This window comes from Pinus tabuliformis, chromosome 5_2 (genome assembly GCF_031772625.1).
Source record: "Pinus tabuliformis cultivar Carrire ecotype Pingquan chromosome 5_2, CPIR1, whole genome shotgun sequence".
Lineage (NCBI taxonomy): Eukaryota > Viridiplantae > Streptophyta > Pinopsida > Pinales > Pinaceae > Pinus > Pinus tabuliformis.
This window is the reverse complement of record NC_142306.1, coordinates 827718303-827739612: the sequence shown is the minus strand read 5'-3', so window position 1 is coordinate 827739612 and position 21310 is coordinate 827718303. Positions and strand designations below refer to the sequence as shown.

At 35.4% G+C, this 21310-nt stretch overlaps 1 protein-coding gene across 9 annotated transcripts; it reads right to left on the bottom strand.

Moving 5' to 3' along the window:
* Positions 1–894: 894 nt before the first annotated feature.
* LOC149161870 (P-loop containing nucleoside triphosphate hydrolases superfamily protein) lies at positions 895–16989 on the bottom strand. 9 transcript variants are annotated; one of them, XM_089437069.1, is made up of 12 exons: positions 16784–16988; positions 13628–14218; positions 12046–13528; positions 11685–11873; positions 8910–9005; positions 8599–8767; positions 8380–8512; positions 6518–8290; positions 5441–6398; positions 4713–4979; positions 4510–4599; positions 895–1821 (listed from the first exon to the last, which is right to left on the bottom strand). In XM_089437069.1, the coding sequence occupies exons 2-9, from the start codon at positions 14054–14056 to the stop codon at positions 5946–5948; spliced, it is 4725 nt and encodes a 1574-aa protein (XP_089293195.1). In that variant the 5' UTR covers positions 14057–14218; positions 16784–16988; the 3' UTR covers positions 895–1821; positions 4510–4599; positions 4713–4979; positions 5441–5945. The 9 variants fall into 9 exon arrangements, with proteins under 9 accessions (XP_089293195.1, XP_089293194.1, XP_089293190.1 ...); XM_089437068.1 differs by having other exon boundaries at positions 12046–14056; positions 16784–16989; XM_089437064.1 differs by having other exon boundaries at positions 12046–14218; positions 16205–16988.
* Between the last annotated feature and the right edge of the window lie 4321 nt (positions 16990–21310).

Here is a 21310-nt window from a genome sequence, read left to right as displayed (position 1 = left end):
GAGAGAAATATCAATGCCCCGCTCTCATAGAAAAACACACCCCAGAAGACAATATTACATTATTTTCAGATCTTACCCTGCATAACATTCATTTTTACCACTATAACATAACCAACTCCCAGTTGACCATGTTTCATCACTTTCCCCTACTACCACAGAGACTATGTAACTCAACAGATAAATGAAGTATGCATGATAGTGTTGAAAAGACAGTGCACTAATGATGTGTATAGAAACAGTCGAACAAAGGACCAAACATCTGCCAAGTTGTAAGCTCGTGATCACTTTTGTCGTACAAATCGCCTTGCAATGTGATGGAATCTCTGAGTCAACGTGATCTGAGTTTCACCAATGGAAGAAGACCCCAATTGATATGGTGGCAGTGAATGTTTCACTACGGTACACCTTTTCTGGAGTCACAGATATACAAACCACGCAGACTATCCTCACGGGCCAATATTTATCCTTTCCTTGTGTACGTACAAATTTGTAGCAGATTGTTGGGTTAATAATTTGCAGATCATTTTGCAAAAACATCACATGGCACGTTCATGGCCACTGCAGCCAGAGATCCGTAGACAGGGCCTAGTCATACTGACAACAGCTACATCTCCATCTCCATCACCAGGTATGAACATTCACTGTCGTTGGAATGTAGATGAAACAATAATTTTCATTCATTTAACCCACACTGCTTCTGAAATAGAGACAGTTAACATGAGAAACAATTGAAGAATGTTACTGCCATTGTGTGATAAAGATAAAGCCAACCGCCAAAGAAACCTGTCATTTATAACAATGTTTAATGAAAGCATACTATTTGAACGTTATCATCACAAAAATTAACAAAATTCCTTACATCTGCAAGTCACACGGTAGCAGAGGGCACCACAATCATCTGTAGCGAAGGCCTGTACCTCCCCAGAACAGACAGTAACTCAAATGCCTCTATGTAGCATATGGTTTGTCAGATATACAGCGAGCTTCAGTTCAAGCATTGGACACAACTATTACCCAGCCTGTTTAGTCGGAGAGATCTTGCAGCCTTCACTTGCTGTTCGGAACTTCAGTTGAGATTTGCAACCTTCTAATGCTGTATAGAATTTCACACGAACTTGTAAGCTTGTATTTCTTACTATTACCTGGAGTCCTTAGTTCAAGAATTGGACACAACTATTATCCACCCTGTTTAATAGGAGAGATCTTGTAGCCTTCACTCGCTGTTCGGAATTTCAGTTGAGATTTGCAACCTTCTAATGCTGTATAGAATTTCACACGAACTTGTAATCTTGTATTTCTTACTATTACCTGGAATCCCCTTTCATTTTCTAAGATGTTCGCTAGGGGAGCTCACAGCTAAATTCAACTCTAGGTTCACGTATTTGCTCGCCGGACTAGAATTTATGGCTGTTGGATGCTGCTGCATACAGCCAAACCTTGCTGTTAGCATCTCAACAACTTGCCGTTTGTTTCTCGGCTAGTACCGTTCATTCTCTTTGTATTTATTTACCCATTAAAAGAAGTGCCTCAGGGTCCGTAAAACCACCTGTAACCATGAAACTGCCAAAGGATATATATTTGACAAAACATATTCAACATATAGGATCCCGAGTCAAGTGACCTGGACACATGGAAAATTTCAAATAGCATCCAGCGTTCTCTATTGTCGACGATATTCAGCAGAGAGGATGATATATATCTGACAAACCATATTCAACATATAGGATCCCGAGCCAAGTGACCTGGACACATACAAAATTTCAAATGGCATCCAGCGTTCTCTATTGTCGACAACATACAGCGGAGAGGATCCCAAGTGACCTGGACACATGCAAAATTTCAAATAGCGCCCAACGTTTTCTATTGTTGCAAAATTTCAAATAGCGCCCAACGTTTTCTATTGTTGATGATATCCAGCAGAATTATGAAAAAAATGTACTAGGATTTAGTATCCCTCTTTATAATGATTTGTATATATTCTTGCGTTATATTGGATTTAATGCTTAAGAAATTTTTTAAAGGTTATATGTAAGTTCAAATCCAAGGTAGAGTATCTACACCTTTGTGTTATAAGCCAGAGCTTCTAATGCACCAAGTCTTATAAGCCCAGAGCTTCTAATGCACCATGTCTTATAAGCCCAGAGCTTCTAATGCACCAATTTGGTTTTGTGCCTAGCTCAAGTATAATCTTAAAATTAAATGATTATTATTAAAGAGGATGGATCCCAAGTGACCTGGACACATGCAAAATTTCAAATAGCGCCCAACGTCTTCTATTGTTGCAAAATTTCAAATAGCGCCCAACGTTTTCTATTGTTGATGATATCCAGCAGAATTATGAAAAAAATGTACTAGGATTTAGTATCCCTCTTTATAATGATTTGTATATATTCTTGCGTTATATTGGATTTAATGCTTAAGAAATTTTTTAAAGGTTATATGTAAGTTCAAATCCAAGGTAGAGTATCTACACCTTTGTGTTATAAGCCAGAGCTTCTAATGCACCAATTTGGTTTTGTGCCTAGCTCAAGTATAATCTTAAAATTAAATGATTATTATTAAAGAGGATTCTGAGTGCAAGTTTCTTGCTTATATCCCTTGTGTTGCACCAATTTGGTTTTGTGCCTAGCTCAAGTATAATCTTAAAATTAAATGATTATTATTAAAGAGGATTCTGGGTGCAAGTTTCTTGCTTATATCCCTTGTGTTATAAGCCAGAGCTTCTAATGCACCAAGTCTTATAAGCCCAGAGCTTCTAAAGCACCAAGTCTTATAAGCCCAGATCTTCTAATGCACCAATTTGGTTTTGTGCCTAGCTCAAGTATAATCTTAAAATTAAATGATTATTATTAAAGAGGATTCTGGGTGCATGTGACTAAAATGAGGAGAAAGACTGAACAAAGCATTGGGCTGTACGATTGTAGTAATCAAATTGCTAAATAAAGGTAAGTAAGCCCAGAGCTTCTAATGCACCAATTTGGTTTTGTGCCTAGCTTATGTATAATCTTGAAATTAAATGATTATTATTAAAGAGGATTCTGAGTGCATGTAATTAAAATGAGGAGAAAGACTGAACAAAGCATTGGGCTGTACGATATCAACAACAGTGTCCTGTCAGATATCAAGCATTGCATACTAAACATAGATTCATCTTAACTCAAGATCTTTTAAGCAGAGGGTATTTGTTTTCCTAAATAAAAAATTTTATTTACATCTTAACTCAAGATCTTCAAAAATACAGATCTCATTGCCCTGATGATGGACTCACCTAGCTAGTCCGAAACGTTGGTTTCATAAATTCATTTGAACAAAGACTGAACAAAGCATTGGGCTGTACGATATCAACAACAGTGTCCTGTCAGATATCAAGCATTGCATACTAAACATAGATTCATCTTAACTCAAGATCTTTTAAGCAGAGGGTATTTGTTTTCCTAAGTAAACTTTTTTATTTACATCTTAACTCAAGATCTTCAAAAATACAGATCTCATTGCCCTGATGATGGACTCACCTAGCTAGTCGAAAACGTTGGTTTCATAAATTGTTCACAGGTTTTTCCTCTAGCATAAAAAAAAAAAGTTAATAAATATCATTCGCCTTTTAAGGGTCTTTAAAGGGATTTTTTCGGCTCAAAATAAGATATTAAGGTCATCTTGCTACTACACAGACGCATTACTTGTAAAAACTTGTATCAATAATTTTCAATTGTCTTTCCAGGGTTTTTTTTTGTATCGACATAAGATTTTAGGATTTATTTACTAGTGTTGGAAATCATGTTTTGTGAAAAAATTCACTATTATTGCATTGAAAACATTTAATGATCCAGTATTTAAAAAGATCGTAATTATGATGTCCTAATATATATTATATACGAAGTAATAAATTTAAAATCTACTAAATAATAACCATTTACAAATATTCATATGCAAATTATAAAAATCAAATCCATATCTTAATACCATTGTTGAAATTCATAATGCTGATGTCAGCATTAGTTATCCCAATATAATATTTATATAAAATAATAAATACATTATTTACTCAAAATAATAATAACTTCAATGCCTACTAATAATAACCATTCACACAATCATCTTGCCCTTTAAGGCATTCTAATCTATTTTTCATCTACAAACTATGGTAAATACTAAATACCCAAATGCAAGGGTGCCAGATTGACAAGGATTTCTAGACTATTTTTCATCTATAAGCTACATGCTTTCAGGTTTAAACAACCCGAAATACTTTTATAGAGGCTTTTGCATTGTACCATCTTCAAAAATATAAATCCATGCAAAGGAAATAAATAAACAGCATCATGCACCGACCAGAAAGAGATCTTGAAGTCACCATAGAGATCTTGAAGTCACCATTTGTAATGAATCGATAAGATAAACAAAACCTAAAACAGATCCGCCAAGCAGCTAGATATTATTTCCGTGTATCATTTCTCATGTATTTTACATCAAGAATAAAATACAGTATAATGTACAAATGGGCACGCCTACCTGAATGTCAAAAGGAAGGCCTTCGTACCAAACGGTGCCTCAATAGAACATCCACATGCATCTCTTCTCTATACGAAAGTGCTTTTGACCCTGAATTGCACCTTTAACTCGTAAATCAGCCTCGTTAAAATTAACAAAAGAGAAAACACTACGCTATAAAAAGCTACACACAAAGCTTCAGCAATGTATAGAGTTGCAAGTACTTCAAATTAAGTCATTTTTGGCACAAGCAGATCACCAACACAAAAATACAGCCACCCAACAAAGCTTCTGCACAATGTATAGAGTTGCAAGTACTTCAAATGAAGTCATTTTGGCACATGCACATCTCCAACCCAAAAATAAATGTCGGGTAGTCTCGAACTGGCCACAATGCGCGAAAGCATAATCTGAACCCCATCCGTAATAGCCGCTCTTTAGAAAGTAGAGCCCCGATATACTAGAAGCTAGAGAGAGTCTAAAGGACAATACTGTACGAAAGAGCGCCAAAGAATATTGTAAGTGATACGGAAATATTCGAATCAACTATGGAATTATAGAGGATTGTATCAAAAATTTTGAATAAAAGATCAGACAAACACAGAGCAACCAGCTAAATCTTATTTCTTGTCCAGGGACAGAAAACAAGAAAAAAGGACAAAATAACAAGGGCAATATGAATATCACAGCTAAATAAGTCGGCCCATGTATTGTGCATTGACGACTTCATGGATAGCCAAAGAATTAGATATATCCTAATCACTGTAACTGAAAATGAAAATGTTTAATGCAAGTTACATCATATATCTTCGATCGAAATCCCAAAAAGGGATTCTAACTAAAGTACAAAACATTTCATTCATACAAATCCGTACGGCAGTAAACCTGCTTAAAGAATATTTTTATTGTGCGAACAAATGTACAGAATCAAGACATAAATATTTGGTCTCACCTCTCAGATTTTCTGAAAGAGAGACTTTACAGGTAAAGAGGGTGTATTATACAGAATGGCCAACCAAGTATCAGAATGTCGACCTTCAGATCTGACTCATTCCTCAGGGGAAAAACTGCTGAGCAATGTAGCTTTTTTCATTCTGAAAAATAAATCTTTGTTTCCTGCATCAAGAATTTGATGGATGACAGAGCCTAAGTACATTCATTCTGTCGGCTCATCTGAGCATCAATGAATTTACAAATTCTGAAGAAATCTCTCCGAGCATTTTGCTTCTTATGACATGGTGTGGTATGTGTGTATTGAATATTTACAAGAAAACACGAATCTACATAATTCAATCACCCATAATCATTTCCAAAATCTGTTTATGCCAGAAGCTTCAGAGAACTGTCTGTAGCTTCGAGAGAATTTCATTTGTATATGTGATTTCCCGCTCTGTTCACTGCGCATATTTCTGTGAATATGCACATCGCATTACATTACATTGTGCTTGTTCAAGTTTTCAAGCATACTTGCCCACATCTCTGTCAGATCGTATTGATGTCCCTCTTGGCTCCTCCGGTGCAGCCCTGTCTGGTCTTACCAAAGGTTGTTGCCATACATCTTTTGATTTCTCAGAGGAAGCTCCAAACTCTTCTGAAGGGTACTCTGAATGACCCCTCAAATTCCCGTAGGACCCATTTCTAGCAATTACATTCAAATTTTCATCACTCTGTCGAAGACCAGTGGAATCTGCAAATGTATCTGGTTGTCTCTGATTTGAACCTCCCAACCTTGGGGTCCTCATATTAGGAGGGAGGGGCCTAGCTTGAGATGAAGCAAAAGAAGAATGCCTGGAAGGAAAAAAATCTCTAGGAAGAGAATCCATGTCCATGTAACACCCCCTTGCTTTTGCATCATCAATTAACGCTGACCAGTCATTTGACTGCTTCAGTGCTGCAGCATTACCCATAACCTGTACAAAATGAACAACAGTAAGCATTGAATAAGTACAATTATGAAATTTTCAAATATTCACACAAATTTATGCAAACTTTCAACTAACCACATAAGAAGAAATATAAACACACATACCCAAAGTCCTCTGCGAGCTCTTGTCAAAGCCACGTTCATCCGACGAATATCAGCAACAAAACCCACACCATGGCCAGAAGCTCGGACACAAGACATGATGATCACATCTCGCTCCTGACCCTGAAAAGCATCTACTGTGTTAATATATAACCCTTTTCCCTCTTCAGTGCTAAGAACACTTTCAAACTCCCGCTGCAAACATTTCAGCTGTAGCTTGTATGGTGTGATAATGCCAACAGAAACCTTAATGCCCGCAGACTTCACAAATTTCTGAAGATGTTCATACAACTGCAGGGCAAATTGTGCTTCATGAATATTCTGATATGAAACAGAGCCACCTCTGTGAGATTCTCTTCCATGAGTTATATCATAAAATATATAAGGCTTTAATAAAGGGTCTTTATAATAAATTTCATCAGTCCGCTTCATAACACTTTCACTGTCACTTAATCGATTCTGATAAAAATATCTCGAAGGGAAATCACGAATTTGAGGATGCATTCGGTATTGCACAGACAACAACATAGTTGGACACCCTGCCTGCTGGAAGCGTTCAAAAAGGCTTCGACTATATTGCAAGGTGCCAGCTGCCTGGCTAATTACCGTTGCAGGTAGCTGTTGTGGATCCCCAACCAGAACACACCGCGCAGCACCCAAGGAAAGGGGAGGTAACACAGCTACTTCACTGGCCTGAGCAGCCTCATCTATGACAACCATGTCAAAACCATGAGCCAGACGCTGAAATAACTTACGACCACTACTTGAAACAGTAGTGAATACAATCTCAGCCTCATTGGCAAAACTTGCCTCGAGATTTGCTCGAGCTTCTTCCATAACAAATTTACCACCTGGACGGAAGCGACTTTCCAAAATAAAAAGACGAGATAACTCAACTAATACTTTATCCCGTTCTTCCACTACTGCTGCAAGATTTTGCAACATTGCATCACGACTCTGATCACGTGCAACCAGAACTTCAGGATCAACCCCAACTGTTCCTTGGGAACGGCCAGCAGCAGCTGTTGCACTCAAGTCCCTCCGGAGAGCAATGATTTGCTGAACTAAGTGTCCCTCTCTAGCACGGAGCTGTTGCATATGCCCTATTACTTCCTCACGTCCCTTGACTAAGAGGTGATCAGCCCTCCGCTCCACAGATACTGCCTGTGCAGCACGATTTTGTGAGTCCACACCGACCCTAGCAACATCAGGACGGTAAATCTTCATTTCTCCATCAATAAAACCACGATCAAGGACACGCTGCAACAACTCATCTGTAGCAGCATTCGACGGAGCACAGACAAGCATTCGTGGTTTAGGACAAAGTTTATGTAGCATAGGAAACAGATTTTGATCCATATTCTGCAAAACATCTTCAATGGATCCTGTGCCAGTACCCCCAAAACTACTCAAATTATCACTGGCTTGCCTGTAGCTTTCAGGTGCAAGTTTCTTAAGCAATGCACCATAATAGTGTTGATATTGGACAAGATGAATTACATTTAACATCCCCCACACCGTATGTGTCTTTCCAGTCCCTGGAGGCCCTTGTACCAAAGTGAAAGGCCAAGGCTCCTGCCTCCTAGCAGATCCAACTCCATTCGTACCAGCAGCAGTATGCATAGCAGCCCACTGAATAGCTGCAAGCTGTGGAGTATTGAATGTCCTATGAAGATGTTCTGTAAAATTTGATGTAAAACATTCAGGCATTGCTGGAGGCTGCTCCTCATACTTGGGAAAGTGCTCCGGGCTAGGATCTAAAATTGCTCTTTGCATCTGGAATGTGGCAAAGACAGCAGACGACAATTAAGAAAACTGAAGCAAAAAACTACTATATTTAACAGTGACTAATACACAATTATTACCTGGGTATTAAGACGCCGAAAAGCATGCAAAGCCACATATTCCCTTTGAGTTGTGGCAAGGGATCCAAGGACTGTTAGGTACCAAGCTGCGTTCCTTTGAAGTTTCATTAGAATATGATCATCATTTGCTTTGCTGTGCATCAAATAAAGCATTCTCAGAATAATATTAAAATCTCTTGCTATTTAAATAAAACATCACCTGTGTGAATTTAGAAATACCTGCTATGATCAAATGAATCACCCACATAGAAATGAACAATAGCTCCATCAGGATCACGAGTATCAATTGGTGAGTATTTGCGAACAGTACCAGCTACTCTAGCAGTTAGGTCACCACCTTTAGCTTCGAGATCACCTGTGTTCCCAGAACTGATCCTCCTAAACCTACCTGTTAAAGGAAAACCCTGATTGAATTAGAAATCAAACTAGTGTGTTCGACTTATTAATTTACTTTAAAAAAGCGAAAAAGAAATATTGATAAAAAACAGATTTAAATAAATAAATAAACACAAACACACAACAGAGCAAACCTGGTCCTGGCTTCGGTGTAGATAATATAGCCACATCACCCTCCTTGAATGAAAACTTGTATTCGTGTGTCGGAATAACTGTGACGTCATACCAACCTAATGCCCACACATCACAAACTTGCCAAATTAATCTTAATATCTAAAAACTACACATCTAAGAGAGCTCCTTAGCGTAATGATACAAATATGAATACTACCCTATTAAACCTAACATCTCAGAATGCAAGGAAGATTATACATGTATTTTATACATAATGATGTGCATATCAAGTAAATTTAAAAAAGTTCTAATATATAAAAAGAGCAGTAATCATTGACAGTAGTTCCAACTTGCAACAGCAAACTATACTAGTGCAAAAGAAAGTGATCCAATGACATTATTCCTCTAAACTTCCTGCATAATGATGTGCATATCAAGTAAATTTAAAAAAGTTCTAATATATAAAAAGAGCAGTAATCATTGACAGTAGTTCCAACTTGCAACAGCAAACTATACTAGTGCAAAGTGATCCAATGACATTATTCCTCTAAACTTCCTGCATACTCTTCAATGAAAAAGTAAAAATTCCAATTCTCCACATATCAATTTGAACTTGAATCGAACCTAATCATTGCCGAACCCAAACCATGTGACTTAGTCTAGTATCATGCATTCCTGCTGAATGATCTATAGCCCATAGAAGATTCAGAACTTTACATCAATTCCCTTCCTACTACTCATCATTTGCAGCATTGCCAATAGATAGTTCAAATCTAAATAGTTGATTTAAGCTAACGAGTTCTAAACTTGACTAATTTACTTGTGAATGCCAAAAGCCCACAAATGGACAGGCATTATTATCACTTTTATGATTTTATCAAATATACAATACACAAGCTGTTTTTGACCAATTATACAAATCCAGAGTCAAATGACAGAATTGCTTTAATTGAAACAATTCCATATCTTACTCCAGTGATAACATTTCTGATCAGAACCCATATTCCAACGGAATAGGAAGACAAATATACTACACTGAAACCATAGTACACTGGCAAGGGTCTCGGATTCAGGGCAATGTTTTACACTTTCTTAGTACAACTTCTAAGAAAAGCACATTGGAGGAAAATGTGGATATATGTGAGGCGTGCATGTGGCTTGCGGCTGGTTATCCAATGAGTTAGTATATGTTAATAAATCTGCCCAATAATATTTTTACCAAAATAAGGCATTTTCAGAATTTGGGAGAAAGGAATAATTACTTAATTTGTTGAAATTAGCAGATTCAGGGTAACTGTGGGAAAAAGAAAAATCAAGTGTCCTGATTTTCCTAGATGTTTTCAATTATATGATTTTTGGGTATTTACTAGAAATATGGGTAGCAAAACATTTTACTCTTTACATATTTTATAGTCGAACATTTCAGGATGTAAAATATAGCAAAGTTGCAAAAGCTAGAAGGCTGCAAAAACAAAAAGTTGGGGTACCAACGTCATGTTTAAACTGTTGAACAATATTGACACGTTAGCTCAACTAGTGGTACTGCACCCACTAAATCAAATACGCTACAGGATTACCCATAAGCAACATTTAGAGTTAACCATGAGTCATCCAAACAAAGCAATGTGATTGCAATGTGAATTAACCAGCAGGAGTTCAATACCAGAGATAGAGGCTTTAAAAACATGTCAATGAGCCTGTTGAAGAAACCAACAAGATCACTATGTTATCAAAGACCTGCATATTTTTTAAATCCGGAGTCATATTAGTCAGATTTATTCATTTTTTGGGCATAACAAAAAATGAATGATGATAATATCCAAGAAATCATAAATCCTTGTCAATTTTGAGTAGTAGACATTGTAACATACATTTGAAAGCATAATGATGGGAAACAAACTCCATTTTTTTCTAATTTACTGATATCACATTTCTGCATTCTTGCACAAAGTTGCATTTAAAGAATCAAGATTTTATATTTGTTCTCTTCAGAAACTTGCAATAAACAACTACAAACATTTTGTTGTGACCAAGCAAGTTAATTCACATCTGTTCCATCCATATCTTCATGCATTAGGTAATAAAGATTGAAAGATTTACCAAAACTCATCGATTTGGAAATCAAAGTGCACAATAAGGTCACATAATAAGTACATATGTCTCACTTCCAAGCAAGTTGGAGTGATAGGAAAAATGATGTCACCAAAAATCATGACAAAAAATAGTAAAGAAAGGTTTCTAGATATTACAAAGTTAACAAATTGAAGAAAAAATTAAAAACAACAAATCCAATGCAAAACATAAAGCACCAATGCAAAACAAGATGGTTAGCCTTCACCAATCCCCACAACTGACCAAAAAAAAATTAAGAGAAAGAATCTATTTGCAAGCCCTCAAAAATACCGTTCACCCCTGAATAATACCATCCACCCTCCTTAACAAAATGGCCTTCTCCAACCCTTTTGGCTTGAAATGCCTCAAAGAATTGTCACTATGAGAATCCATCCTTGGGCAAGCACAGAGATAATAGTGTACAAACATTCTGAACTGTACACTGCAAAAAATACAAATGAACCATGCTTTACGATTAAAAAACAGTACAAGTTAACTTCAGTTGCAGTCATACCTTAAGATATGCATATTACAACAACCACGAAATTAGCAGTTACTACTGCAATGCAAGATGGGGGAGATGGCAAGGAAGCATGCTTTACCAGCAGAGGTTTAAGACAGGAAAGAAACGTAAAAAACAAAAAAACAGTATTCAATTGGACACAATTCAAAGTGGTATGTACCTCTTTCTCGTCTGTCAACACTCTTGACACGAACCATCGAATATGCATCTCTAGAAACTACATCACAAAGCTCCTCCCAAGTGCTGTATAACTGTGCTCGACATTCCTCAAATAACAAAGGCTCAAACACTCGCACATATCCCTCTGCAGATTCAAACCGACCAGGCACACACTGGAGCTCCATCTCACCTGCAATAAATTACTTTCCCCATGTAAGGAAATAAACCTCCTAGTACTGGAGAAAGCTAACAAGAGATTTATGAAGAAAAATACTGAACATTTATACCCAGATGTCATGCTTTACTTAAAGGTTCATTGATAAAATTTGAAAACAAAAAGTCCATAGTTTGCAATCATTAACCTGGATGATGCCAAAACTTTTCACTTGTCACCTCGCGATGAAGGCGCTCAATAGATGTGTCCTGATATGATGCATTGCCAAGTCCCTGCTTTTTGGATGCTGACTGATGCTTCTTGCCAGCAGGCCTCTGATCCAATGGGTCCCGTGCTGGACCTGAAACTATTGACAACTTCTGATTCAGAAGCTGTTGCCCTTTACCATGTTTTTGTTCTAGTCCTTGCTTCCATGAACTCTGCCTTGGTATTGGTGGCGGTAAGCCTTCAACTGTAGTTTCTGAGTTACAGTTCATCCTTTTGGACCACGGCACAACATTTCCCCTTAGAATCTTTTCAGTGTTAGACATTTGTACAGCTGAAGAGTCTTCAGACATGTAATCAGTCCTTTTGGGATCCTGAATTTCAGGCATGGTGCCTCCTTCACTACTTGATGAATCTACCTGTCTCTGATCTTTATTGTTGAGCCAACCCTGCTTATCTACTGACCCATCAGATGAAGCATGTGAAGAGCGATGATTCTCCCTTGGCAAATGAGTAGAAGGTGATTGAACTGAAGATTTCCTTTTTGAAGTTGGTGTCTTGATCGGACCAGCTCGCTTTACATCTTCCAAATTCAAAAACATAGTCTGTCTGTTACGTTTTTTCCCCAACTTTGCTTCTGTTTGTTCATCAACCTTACGCTTGTTACCAAGACAAGATGCAAACTTTGATTCATGTTGCCCCTTCACTCCTTTTGGCTTATTCAACACACTCAACCCAACTGACTTAAATGAACTGTTTAGCTGGAGACTACCTGGAGGTGCCTCCCCTTTCACATCATCCAACCCATCATTGGTTACATTTTTTTTGCTATCATCCTCATAGCTTTTGTCACTGCTTAAAGGCTTAGTGCTGACATGAATGTCATCAGGCTTACCAACATTTGTTGACTCTTCGCATTTGATGTCATTATCTAGTTCCTTGCTCTTGTTGGAATCCAGCATAGATTTCTTGTCTACTTCTATCTTTACTGTATTTACATCAAAACCTCCCTCAAAAATGCTGGAATCATCTATGCATTTTTCCACTGCCTCCTTGGCCTTTGACTCCACAAAAGGCCTATTGCTACTGGTTCCAGCATCATTACCTGCCCAAGAATCTACTTCAGTTTTGCCAGAAGGTTCAATTGTATCGTCTTTATCTGACCACTCTCCCTCTTCTCTATCATTCGCTTGTTCATTTCTAGGTTCACTATTTGATTTTACAATAGCAGCTTCGAGCTGGAATTGTGCGATATTTTCTGAAGAAACCCCAGGATCATTACTCATAACAGATGCTACATGCTTGTGTTCATCCATTGTAGATTCTGATTCTGCATAACGTGAAGAATTATTCAATGCTACACTGTCTTGGCTGCTTAGCACTTTTGACCGGCCACTGCAATTAACAGTGGAGTCTTGCGCCATTTGCTCTTGAACATTTTGCACTTCCTTGGATCTTACAAATGGCTGGAAGCCAGAAACAAAAGGAGCATGAGAAAAATGGTGCTCATTTGGAATCCGTGAAAGTCTGTCCAAAATTAAAAAAGGAGCTTGAAGATAGTGAACCTGGGGTGATGGCTGAGCTTGAGCCTGAACATGAGGGGGTAGCTGAGCTTGAGCCTGAACATGGGGTGGTGGCTGAGCTTGAGCCTGAGCCTGAGCCTGAACATGGGGCGTTGGCTGAGCCTGAGCCTGAGCCTGAACATGGGGCGTTGGCTGAGCCTGAGCCTGAACATGGGGCACTGGCTGAGCCTGAGCCTGAACATGGGGCGTTGGCTGAGCTGGCGTTGGCTGAGCTTTAGACTGAACACAGGTCGATGGCTGAGGTTGACCTTGAACACAGGGCAGTGGCTGAGGTTGAGCCTGAACACATGGCGGTGGCTGAGCTGGAGCCTGACCTTGGAGTAGTGAATGAAATGCATGGAACACTTCAGAATCTTCTTCTTCACTGGGAGGTTGATTTAGGTCCAGAAACGGTCTTCTTCGAGTCCCCATCTGTGTATAAATATTTGTGAAACTTTAAATTTGGCAAGAAAGAATTGTGAATGCTTTTTGATGAACCTCACCCTCAAGAGTGTCATCCAAGTCCTAGCAATTCTACCAAAGCCATAACATGGAGAAATGTTTATGATATTGAAACACTTGCCATAACAGTTGCTGCATACAAACAAAACAGTTGTTAACTCAATGTAGAGCCCATAATATCCAAGTGCACAAGAAGTAAATTCATGAGAAACCAAATTTAAAACTTGCAAACCCTTGGTACAGATCAAACCCAATAGTCATTTCAATCAGATTACGTCACAACAATTAAATCTTTACTATTATACCTGATTTCTTAAAAGAAAGACCTTATAATGCCATTGACAAGTAAAACACAAACTTGCACACAGTCACAATATTAGTGATGAAATCCAGCTACCATTCTAAGATCTGATAGTAAAACTATAATAGGAAGGATATGCATTAAAATATTGATGCTTGTCATCAAGATCAACTCCAACAAGGCAGAGGGAGAAGGTAAACTTTATTTGGACGCATAAGCGTACCTCTTTTTCAAAGGCCATATATATGGTCACACGGCCTTAAAGTTGAACCCTAAATCAGTAATTTTTTAATTCAGGCAAACAAAAAATGTAAATTCAAGAATCATAGAATGGAAAACAAAGCTCATTCGTGGGACAGCATAGAATCCTCAAAAGAACATTTTTTTGAAAGCAAGCCTTCAATATTACAAAATCCTTAATTAAGCTATGCCCCTTTTCCTTTGATACCCTTAACTAAACGAAGCTTAGTTAATGCATGCATGTTAAACTTTACACTAATCTAGTAATCACCAAGACGCACTCTGAATATTCTCCCTTTAATAACTCTCATGATACCTAGAATGACAGTATCCTTTTAACCAGATATGATACAAATCAAATGAGCATCTTTTCCAACCATAGAAAGGAAGTGAATAAGCTTTCTAATCACCCAAATTCTTCCATAGATCTTTTAGACTTATTGCAAGATGAATACCTTTCAAGCCCTTTTGTCATCCAAGAACCTATGTTATCAAAAAAAAAAAGAAAACAGAATGACAAACAGGAACAGATGGAGAAAAGCAGCATTAAGGAACATTTCTTTCAAAGCCGGCTTTACTGTCACAAAACCAATAATGAAGCTATCCCCTCTCTCCCGAGATACCATTAGCTAAAACAAGCTTTAGTAAATGCATTCATGTCAAACCAGATACTAATCTGGTAATCAAGAAGGCAAACTCTAAATACTCCTCCCTTAATTGTTCTCTAATCATACCTCGCATGCCAGTATATCATTCCAAACAGCTACGATAACAATCTAACCAACATTCTTCGCAATGTTAGAAATGAAGCGAGCCAACTTTCATAATTGTTCAAATGTTCAGTTTGCTTTAGACCTATTGCCAACCGAATGTCTTTCAAAACGTATTCTCAACCAAATACCTGTGTTATCACAAACATGGGGGACTGGAAACAAATATAGGAAACTAAGAACATAAAATTGAAGAAAAATACCCTAACATGTCAAGAGAAGGTGGGGGATCGGAAAAATAATCAGAACAAGAACGGAACTAGGAAAAGGTACCACGTAATGATACTGGTAACGTAGCTAAGCACCTTTCTACCAACATATCAAGTGCAATACAGTCAGATAGATTTAAACCAAAAACTGGCAAGCCCAACATTAAACCTTTTCTTTAATGATACTAAAAGTTGTGAATCAAATCCCCACCCCTCTCCCACTATATATTGTAGTGTCAAAATAAATCCAAGGGCGAACCAGGATGGGAACAGAAGAGAAAATGTATCCTGCTCAGGATTCTCGTAACACAGAACACCATTCTAAGCAAAAGACAAATGCAACATGGTCAGACAGGTTTCAGCCTAGAAACTCACAAACGTACTTCCTATCCCCAATTAGCACAGGCATTACAGATTTCATTCATTTCTTGCATCTTCTCACACAGGGAATCAATAGTCATGTTAAACATGCAACAAAATCCACTACAAGGAATGTGGAACTTTTTGTTTTTACAATTACAAAGGCATCACAAAGACAGCAATCAGAAGAAAAGGGCACCACAAAGCACACAAGCATCTACAAGGGAAATGTTCTTACCAGAAAATTCGAAAATGTAGAGAGCTACATCTTCTAAGCACTCAAGGGACTAGTCACAACTCTGAGTAAAACCTACAAAGCTGAATATCCTCCGAATTTTCGATTCGAGTTCAGAAACAGTTGTCCAGTGAATTAAAACAAAACTTTAAGTCCTGACAAACTGCCCCCACGCGCTATCAAAATGTAGAGAATTCACCACCAGACTTGGCCCCGTAGTCCCAATACTAAAAACCCTAATTGGTACATCCCCAATTCTTCAATGACTCCCTTGCACCAATACTCAACCCCGAGGGCGTTCCCATGACAATCGTGGGGTCGAAACTTCTCACTATTACACTTCTCAGGCCTGTAAAACCCTAGGGATAAAATCTAAGCATCCACACCCACCCCTGTTTCACAAGGATTTCCAAAAACACACCATATTAACAGCCCCACAACCGAGTAAAACAGTCCGATTGAAGTGCCATCCAAAGCAGTAAATTCGTTTTCATCGTGGAGTAAAATTTGACACATTCGCCAGCAGACAAACAGATCCAACAGAGGAGATAATATTTTTGCCACGGTAGGTAAAAATCTGACCTGGTAGAAAAGCGAGTTCCTTTAATCACTCCAGGACGGTCACTTGTGATTAGTACTGTGCTGCGCTCTGAAGTGCTTCCCCCGCCTATGACTGAAGTCACGCGCTCGAATCTCGCAGAAACGATGAAGAACAAGAAGAAAAGCGTGCACTTCGCAGGAACGAAATATAAGGGAAGAATGTGAAGATGAATTGTGGGGGGAGAAGGGGTGTGGGGCTTCATTATATAGGGAACCCTTCCACACTTCGCGGCCCTTGGGACCGTTTTCCGGTTGCCGGCGGGATGCACCCATCGCCGGCGATCCCCTTTTGCTCGTTCGTTGTGGATTTTGGAAAAGATTAGTGTTTTTTTTCGTATTTTAAGCAAAATGTACTTTTGCCTCATCCGACGCTTTGACCTCTAAACTACATCCCCTCCATCACCATGCCCATGAATTTGTATTAATGGAAACCACATCTGCACGAGAACGGGCTGGCTTCCCAAAGCTTGTATACAGGCATGGTTGAATTTTGCTTTTAGCCGTTTGGTGTGGATGTCATTGCCCTGGCCCTTCTTTGCTCTTATCAGTTTCCTTGGAAGATGTTACTATGGGAAGTATGAACCAAGGTTGTTTCATTGTTATTATTATTATTATTTAATTTTAAGGTTACGCGAACACTAATTTGGTGTATGATATTTTTTGTTTGTAAGACAATGGACCCACTTCTGCGTACTCATTTAACTACTAAGTATGTTATTGTAGTGATTGTTTTGAACTTGTTTAAAGTAAAAGTTTTGAGATTAAAAAAATTATTAAATAATTTAAATATTAAATATAATAATATTTTTCAAATATAATTTTGGAATAGAGTAAACTATAGGTTTTGAGATTAAGAAATTATTAAATAATTTAAAAGTTAAATATTGGAATATAGTAAATTATATTATTATAGAATTTTTAGTTTTTTTAAGATATTCATATTTTATAAAATAAAAATAATATTTTTTTGGTAGGATTGGTATTAAATGTGTGGTAGTTTCATACTTAGAGATAAAGATTTTTCAATTTAAAAAGTAATAGAATAGTAAATCTTTAAGTGAAAATACTAGGCATTGAAGCATGGTTTAGGTATTTCACATTTATGACAAGAGAAAGTTGCACCTAGAATTTTGGTAGGAAAAATTCATAATATAATATATAATATAATTTATTGAAGAGCAGTTCTAATGATTGGCTTAGTTCTATGTGTTGAGGTGAATAGTGCAAACACTATGTAGTAAACCACGTCATCATTGAAATTATGTTTTTCTTAAATATTCATTCTATAATATAAAATAATTATGTTTTTTTTAAATATTCATTTTCTATAATATAAAAGAATAGTGTTTCATTGTAGGATTTGCATTAGATATGTTGTAGCTTCACACTTAGAGGCAAAGGCTTTTCAAATTAAAAAGTAGTCTAATAGTTAACATTTAAAGTGAAAACGGTAGGCATTGAAGCATAAGCATCTATGACAAGAGAAAGTTGTACATAGAACTTTCGTAGAGAATTTTCATGATGTGCTTCTTTAACAAAACATCAAACCAAGGCATTTAAACTTGGTAGAGAATTTTCATGATGTGCTTCTTTAACAAAACATCAAACCAAGGTATTCATTGAAAGATATTTTTAATGATTGTTTTAGCTCAACAAACCAAGGTGAGAAATGCAAACACTATATAGATTGATTAAATTGTCAAACAAACCACCAAACCAAGGTGAGAAATGCAAACACTATATAGATTGAATAAAGTGTCAAACAAACCACCATTAGATCCTTTGCAAAATTATTCCATTAAAAGGGATGAAATGGAGGCATGAGAAAGACCATTTAAATTGGTGAAGGAAACCAATCTTTATAATTAAGTTAGAAAATGTTAAAGTAGGCTTATGGGGTTTATGATGTTCAGGTGGTTGATTATAGAAAATGCTAAAGTTTTTGAAGGATCATGGTGTTTGTGATGTTCAGATGCTTGATGCTTCTCTACTGACCATTTAATGGATGAACAATCAGATAAAAATATAGGATATTAGGCTCTTATGAATAACAAGTTAGCTTAAACAAATTGTGAGAATTTTTCTTAGTATCAAATTTGTGCATGTATATCATGAAAACAATCTTTGAGTGGACTCTTTATCCAAACAAACACTAAATCTTCAAAAAAAAAAGTATTACTTGATGGAAGAGTTTTTGGATGGACACTCAGAAACAAATAAACTCAACCCTTGTTAACTTCTAGATAATTTAGGTAGGTTGGAAATTTTATTTTTGAAATTTGTTTATATATTTTGTAAAACTATTTTTGAAAATAAAAGAAAAACAATTTCTAATTTTTTTTATTGTATAATTAGATAATATAATTTTTATTTATTTATTTTGTTTTTTTTTTATAGATAGGGGTTGTTTTTAATGTGACTTTTTGGAGTTTTTGTGGCTGAATACGGCGGAAATGGAAATTTTGAAGTGAAATCTTGATTTGTGTTATTTAAACTAGTTTTTTAATGCTACTTTTTGGAGTTTCTGTGCCTGGCGGAAATTTTAAGGTGAAATCTTGATTTGTGTTATTTAAACTAGTTTTTTAATGAGACTTTTTGGAGTTTCTGTTCCCAAATACGGCGGAAATTTTGAGGTGAAATATTGATTTGTGTTATCTAAACTAGTTTTTTCATTGTATATATGGATTCAACACCCTGAAAAACTCTTATATCACTTTTATTGTATAGGGGTTACCCATCAAACTTTCGATTTCAATGAATTCCTATAAGATTTTAAAGAAATTAGACAAAAAAATCCAACAAAAATCACTTAAAAACAACTCGTGTATATATATATTTTAAAAAACATAAATTAAAAACAATATATTTTACGTATATAAAAAATTATAAATTATTTAATAATATTAAAATCTATACCATTAACCCAACTACACGAGTACTTAGAAAAAAGGAGTCATGCGATTCGGCATGTAGTTTACCTACCCATCTTTGTTAATTAAAATGAGGTGATGTGAATTATGATATTAAATGGTAATTAAAATGTGGTTATTTGAATTATAATATTAACGATATTAATAATATTATATCATATTATTTGTGAATATAATAATATTTAATTATATATTAATTTGTATTTGTTTATAAAAAAATATTTAATTAATTAAAATAAAATAAATTTATATATATTTTTAAATTATTTATAACAAAATTTATCTAATATAAAGAAGATGTAAATTTCCATTATAACATTAATTATGAGTAGGTATGATTACAACTAATAACAATAAACATTTCGTTTATAAATATTAATTATAAGATATTTTTATCTAAAGTTATTTTCTATGAGAAAGCATTTTTATTTTAAGTATGATGAATAGGAATTGAATTGAATAAAAAAAATATGAGATATTATTTTTTGGTTTTTTTAAGTTTATTGTATGTTGCAATTTAAATAATTTATAAATTAGGTTTTTTTCATTTTTTAGAATAATAAAAAGGAAAATTGTTATTTTAGTTTTTTTTCATTTTTAAAATAATAAAAAGGAAAATTGTTATTTTAGTTTAAGGTTTAGTAGGAAGGAAAATTGTTATTTTAGTTTAAGGTTCAGTAAGAAATATTTTGAATTAGGGAAATTGTAATTAAATATTAATATATATAATTTTATTATAATAGAGGGATTGGAAGGTGTTAATATAATTTTATATAAAATATGTTAGATAACAAAATTGTAATCCAATATTGATATTATATAGGTATTTTAAGATATTATATAGGTATTTTAAGATGTTGAATATAGGTATTTTAAGATGTTGAATATGTTTTTGTATTTAAAATAATAATTTTATGAATATAAAATTATAATGTTAATAAAATTTTATTTAATCAATTTTTATAATGATAAATAGAAAAAATAAAAATATAAAATGTTTTTTTTTTTTAAATATTTTTTTTTGTAAGTTTGGTAGGACTATATCTTTATCATGTTCAATTTTTCATTTTAGTGGCAGAGATACACAAGATTTGAACCCATTTGAAAATCAAGATGGGTTACAGAAATTTTTTACACTTACTTATTAAAATAATAATAATTTTTCCTATACTTAAGTTTGACTAAATTTGTGGATTTTGTCCAAGCTTTAAGCTTCCCACAGTTTTCAATAGCAAGTTCTATGCATATTGACCTTGTCCAAAGGTATGAGCTATAAAATTTTGAAATTTTTAATTGTAAATGTAAAAAGTTGAGTGAATTTTTATAATCATTAGAATATGAATACTAAGAAGAAAAAATACTCAAAGTTTTATTTGTTTTTAACTATAACCATATTTCTCATAAAAATTAATGACGATTTTTTAGTAAAATAATTTGATGCTTTTAAAAAAATGATGTTATAAAAAAATTTAAAATGGTGGAAATTTCCTCTTAAAATTATATTCGTTTCACTTGTAACCATGGTTTAAGGATTAAGTTTTGTGTAAGGGTGTTAGGTGTGGTAAGGATTCTCTTTAAT